This window comes from Pholis gunnellus (assembly GCF_910591455.1).
Source record: "Pholis gunnellus genome assembly, chromosome: 13".
Lineage (NCBI taxonomy): Eukaryota > Metazoa > Chordata > Actinopteri > Perciformes > Pholidae > Pholis > Pholis gunnellus.
The window spans coordinates 23,145,175-23,151,174 of NC_136540.1; the positions used below are offsets into that span (position 1 = coordinate 23,145,175).

The 6,000-nt window shown below is 41.5% G+C and overlaps 1 protein-coding gene across 1 annotated transcript; it reads right to left on the reverse strand.

Annotated features, from left to right (window-relative positions):
- Positions 1-123: 123 nt before the first annotated feature.
- Positions 124-4,043, reverse strand: pcp4a (Purkinje cell protein 4a; the record flags this gene model as incomplete). Its single annotated transcript, XM_079172185.1, has 2 exons — positions 3,997-4,043; positions 124-257 (listed from the first exon to the last, which is right to left on the reverse strand). The coding sequence occupies exons 1-2, from the start codon at positions 4,028-4,030 to the stop codon at positions 124-126; spliced, it is 168 nt and encodes a 55-aa protein (XP_079028311.1). The 5' UTR covers positions 4,031-4,043.
- Between the last annotated feature and the right edge of the window lie 1,957 nt (positions 4,044-6,000).

The window sequence follows — 6,000 nt, forward strand, 5'->3', positions numbered from 1 at the left end:
ACCCCACCCCACCACCCGACCCTCCACCTTCAGGAACCCCACCCCCACCCTTCCTTTTCAGTTCATGACGATGCAGTTTGAATGACATGCAAGACCAGGTCCATCAAGTGACGGCACTCCGCTCTACGACTTCACATCCTGCTTCTTTTTCTGGAATCTCCTGAACTGCGACTGGATGGCCACGGCGGCCTTCTCCGTCTCCGGGTTCTCCATGTCGATGTCGAAGTCCTGGGGGAGGTTGTTCTTGTTCTTCTCATCTGTAGAGAAAGGGGGGGGGGGATTCACAAATCTCTTGATCATACTCAAACTTCAGTCAACCCTCCATTAGCTATCCCTGCTTATCCTTTAGAGGGTCGGGGGGGGGGGGGGGGGGGGGGGGGCTGGAGCCGATCCCAGCTGACATCGGGCCAGAGGTGGGTGCACCCTGGACAGGTTGCCAGTCAGTCACAGGGCTGACATACAAAGAGACAGACAGTCATTCACATTGACATTGGCAATGTAGAGTCTCCAATTAACCCAACTTGCATATCTTCGAACTCAAACTTGTTTTATGTTATTTATGATGACAACATTTCTAAGCAGAATGCAGATGTCCCTCACATTGCCTCTCAGGCACAACTACTCTATGGGTGATGGTCAAATATTTCCCAGTACTGTACTTTGTGTTTAGTGCTAACCGGCAAATATTAGCATGCTAACACATTGAGAAGGTGAATATGATACATTGATTCATTTTCATCAGCATGTTAGCATTCTGACATTAGCATATAGCTCAAAGCAGTACAGAAGTACAGAATTTGGTCTGCGCTCTCTCTAAGTTTTTTTCATCAATATACTTCCATATTAAAAAATGCAAATGAAGAGGAACTGCTTGGTTTGGCAAATGCGCATCCCCGCCTCCGCTAAAGAGCAGCACGGAGCAGCATGGCGCTGCTTCCCTGCAATTTTCTATGGGAACCATCCGGGACTGTGTCATCTTGCCCTGAGAATTAGTCTGTTCTTTATTTCTTCCTTAATTTTGATCCTTGTCAGGGTAAAAAAAAACGTATATTACTGACAAAGAGTTTATTCAAAGAGAGGGATCACTCATAAAACATGCAGAGAAAACAGGTTTTATGTGCATTTCTTTCCGTTGTTCATTCGTTGGGTGACCTCATATCAGATGTAAATGTCATTACAGATGTCTGACATTCAATAAAAGGACAGTACAGAAGCCCACATATCAACGAAGAAGGTTCGCTGCCCTCCACAGTCTAAGAGAGAACACATTGGTCTTTTATGACAGGAGACAGACTCATCTAATCATCCATTTATAAATAGCAGCAGACTTGTAGTCAAACTTGTACGTATTCATACTGTATAACACCATCCTGTGTGAAGATGGTGAAGACAAGCCTCGTTGAAAGGAGAGGAAAAATAACTGCAGATTTAAAGGTTCAATATTACAAAAAAAACATAATATACAGTAAAAAAAAACACACACACATCCTGAAGTGCCCAAATAATGAGTGTACAGTGAAGACTGAAGCCAAGTCAGTGCAAACAGACAAAAAGCAGATCAAAACAAGTGAAAAGGATTTGGTTTATGCGATGTGACCCAGTGAGTTATTTATTGGAGCAACTCAGTTGTCATGCAGCACAGTGCTCCGTGCATGACTGTGCTGACCTCCTGTGGGACGTGAGCGCTGCAGCATAAACAGGGATTTTTCCAAATGGCCTACTTACGTTTGGTTGGAACCTTTTGTTGACCTTGAGGCCCTTGGATGACACGCGTGGCAATGAAAACAAATTCATATTTCATGATTGCAGAAGCCACATAAACACTCTGTCTCTCTCACACACACACACACACACACGCATTCCTTCTCTAAAATGACACCTGCTCCTCGGCATCGATGACCTTTACACCACAGGGGGCACATCACAGTTTCAGTAATTTGTCGTGCTGCTGCATGAATGAATCATATTGCCCCAATGAATGATGGGAGTATTTCCATAAGAGGTTTGTGAAAGGTCACGGTCAAATTGGTTCCTGTGGGACTTAAAGCTTCCTAATATTGTATGGACTATGATTGATGACGGCCCAGTCTAAAGAGCACTGAGCAACTAAACCACAAAACGGTGAAGTCAAGCAATAAAAACTGAACCACGGGTTCGACTACAATATATTAACAAACAATGGAATTTATTCCCTCAAACTAAGCAATTGTGTCCGAAGGAAAAGGGTGAAAAAGTTATTATTTTTTATACAGGCATGGTGCCCTTTCAGTCAGTCCCAACAGGTCATCACAGCTATCCAGTTGACATTAAGTAAAAAGCAACTTTCCATTGAAAAACGTGTGAAACCGATGTGAAGAAAATATTCACAATATTCATGATGAAGATGTTTGGGGGAAACGTTTCTGTGCGTCCTGTTCTCTTTCTCTTAATAAATTCAAATTCAAAGAGATAAAATATTATATTCTGTGAATTTGCCGGTAAACACAAGTAACTGATGGTGTATGTATGTAAATGTTTGTATGTGTTCAACATCTTTACTGACAAGGGATCATCATCTCTTTATTTCTTTCCATCTCTCTTTTATAATGTAGATTCTCCGATGTTTAATATTGTGATAATGTGTTGAATAAATATGATATAAATGATGGAAGAAACTTATGCAAAGCTTTACAACACTGTTCATTTATTGGAGTGAATTAGAGTTCAGTAACCTTCCTAAAGCAAAAAGCAATATAAGTGAAAAAGTGTGTGATAAATGTAGAAATGGGCAAATGTCAAATGAATGCAATTCATGCCTCTATGAAATCCAATTAAGCTGCCTAAAATCCCTCCTGATCACTGTTGAGATGTTTCCCTGCGGACTGAGCCATAGTGCAATACACTTCATCATCCCAGAAGTTGGGACAGAAATCCATTTCAACACGGGGTCCTAACAGCGTTATCAGCAGCCCTGGAGAGAGGAGAGAGGTGACACATGGTCTCCAGGTGCATAGGGCTGCTTTATGTGCCGAATGGGGCCACGGAGCCATTTAGCAGGGAATGGGCTGCTATTAACCTGCCGTATCCATTGTGTTAGGAGAAGGTTCACTTCAAGGAGTGGAGGAGATTACACTCAGTGATTCCTCCGTGTATTGTATCATATGCTGCCGTGAAACCTAATTTTGTGGATGTGCAGACTGCAGAAAGCACTTAAAAGATATACAGTATCCTCTTGCATGGCTGAAACTAGGAGACCAAGTAACAGGACACAACCTGTTAAATGTATATTCATCATAATATTAGTTGTGTTTTTTTTAAAGCTAAGTTAACTACTGGTAATTCAAGCCAGACAGGAAATGTCCGACTGATTCAGATTCATCTCATTATAGAAACAGGACTTTGTTCTTGCATAGGCCAACTTTGCCAGCATGACAGTTCTGCACTTAACACCATTTATGAAATTCAAATTCATTTGTAGCGACTGGTTTGGAGATTTTAATGTATACGTAATTGTGTCATCTGCGAACAGATGAGTTCTACAATCACGAGGACTGATGGGAGATCATTTATGATTCTAAAACAATAAGTGATTCAAGGATTGTCCCTTACCTTTGAATACTGTCTCTATATCAACTAATGCATGCAATTTCTACTGTGATTGATTGTGCTTGTGTAAGATATAATTCTACTAGTATGAAATATATATATACAGTATATATTATATTTCATCTATTCTATCCATACATTCTTATCCATTTCCTAGATATACTTTGTTATTCAAATCAAATTACAATCAGATGAGCTGTAGAATTGGAGTTTTCATTTTTGTGGGGTTTTGTATTTTATTGCATGATAATCAAAATCATATTTTCCTAAATAACAAAAGGGCAAACTAGCCAAAGCTTTGTTCTCTTCCTATATGTAATCGAGAAGCTGCTCCTTACAATAAATTGGTAAAAAACATTAGTAACATTCTGTATTTCTGCATACTTGATGAGCATGATGGTTATAAAATACCTTGGCCAGCAGATGGTTTGCTGTTTCCAGTCATTGCTCCAGATGCTTGTCTCTGCAAAGAAAACACAAAACAAATATCCTGAGTCAATAGTGGAATACTAGCAACTTTATTTCTATTAGACATTGTTCATTTTGATAATATTCCACAAAATGCTCATTTGCAGTAAACTAAATTGGAAGACATTTCTTATGTTCCCCACAGAGAGAGCATCATAGGAAGTCATCCTCTCACTAAACCCAGTCACAGTGAACATATTGCAGGTCGGCCTCGGCTCTGTATGAGGGGAGCTGGGACGAGATATGCTGATCTATAATCCATGTTTCTGCTGTAGGGGCACGCTCACGCTCACGCTGCTTTAACAACTCCCGAAAGCTCCCCTGACAGGCCGCTGCTGCTCTGCAACATTACAAGACGCACTCAGCTTCCAAATGCAGAGACGCTACAGTGTGTGTGAGAAGGTTTGCAGCAGTTTCACAATTCACATCTTTACATTTTCATATTATTCACTTAACATCTGGTGTTTTTCCACATTCATTGTATGACCAATGCAAGGCCAGATAAGTGTTGTGTGATTTAATTTAGAGAACATTGTATTTCATTAATTCATCTGCCCAGCAAAGACTATCTCTCCATCTCACCGTGCTCCACCTGAATTATTAATACAATGAACTTCAAATGCCAAAGCAGTTTCGATGTGTGCGACTCAAGTGGGAACAAAGCAAAAATAAAACTGGCATGAGGAACCCGACATCTTCCTCCTGTTTGTCCCCATGTGCCATCACGCGAGCCGGTGGAAGAGAAACTAGTTGGACAGCGTGGCCATCTGTTTCTGTTTACGCACGGAACTCAAAGTGAGTCAATGCCGTCGGGATTCCCAGCACCACGCAGACTCTCAGTCGCTTGATTGTGCTCTGGAATTCAGTGCCACGCACCATACATCATACCTCCACCCACCAGGACACGGGCAAAGGAATCCAGGTCTCCGGGAGCAGAGCGACAGTCGCGTTTGAGTGATTGTTCTCGGCGCAGTCGAAAGATGCGGCGCAATATCGAGAAATGAAGACAAATGCGACATAAGCTGAGATCAATAACCAGCTGCAACCTTTTGTGATTTTTTTCGTTTCTCCTGCTTTAGCCTTTAGCTTCATAGTCTTCTCACACTATGAGCATATGGACCATGGCGGTAGACACCAACAGATATGAGGGGAGCTTATTTCATTTCAAAGAGTTAGACTTCTTTTAATATTTGCAGAGTTCTTGAGGGGGCTAAAATATCTCCTTGATCACACCACGATGACAAGTGTGTGCTATTTGTGTCTGGTGTTGTTTATAAAAGTATCCTGAGAAGGATGAATTTAGTCTCTAACAGTCTTTCTATCAGTCATACCACACTGTTTCCGCAAACCTCAAAAGTTATGACTTAAAAGCAACAATAATGTATATATTCTCATACTGAGGGAGTGAATCCTTTTCTGCTCTTCTTTTCGCAGCAAAACAGTACTTAGATCACGATCATCATTATTACAGCAACCTCCACCCCTCTCTCTCTCGCTCTCTTATTCTCTCTTTCTGCCTGGATACAGTCGGGGCTTACATAACGGCTCCAGTCCTAATGTGCAATGGGATAATAATTAGCACATTTCCCCCCACACTATTCCCTTTTTTCTGCTCAACCGCTCCACTCCGGTGAAGGTTCTATCTCTCTCATCGCAGCACATGCTTTGCTTTCATGTGCCTGATAAACACAAAGGGGAAACAGTGAGAAGAAAGGGGCATTTGCATGAAATTCATTTGATTGTTTTCAGAAGCAGTGAGTGAATTTGAAATAAGATGTTTGTCGTGTCTCATCTCGCTCTTTGCTCGAGCTTAGCACCGCTTGATTCCCATAACTTATTCACTTCTAGCAGCTGAGGAGGTATCGTCGCTCAGTTTGCCAGCAGCATTTTTAACAAAGGACTCAAAACCTCATGAGAAAATTGTAGTTGAGTGGGTACAGCCGTGCT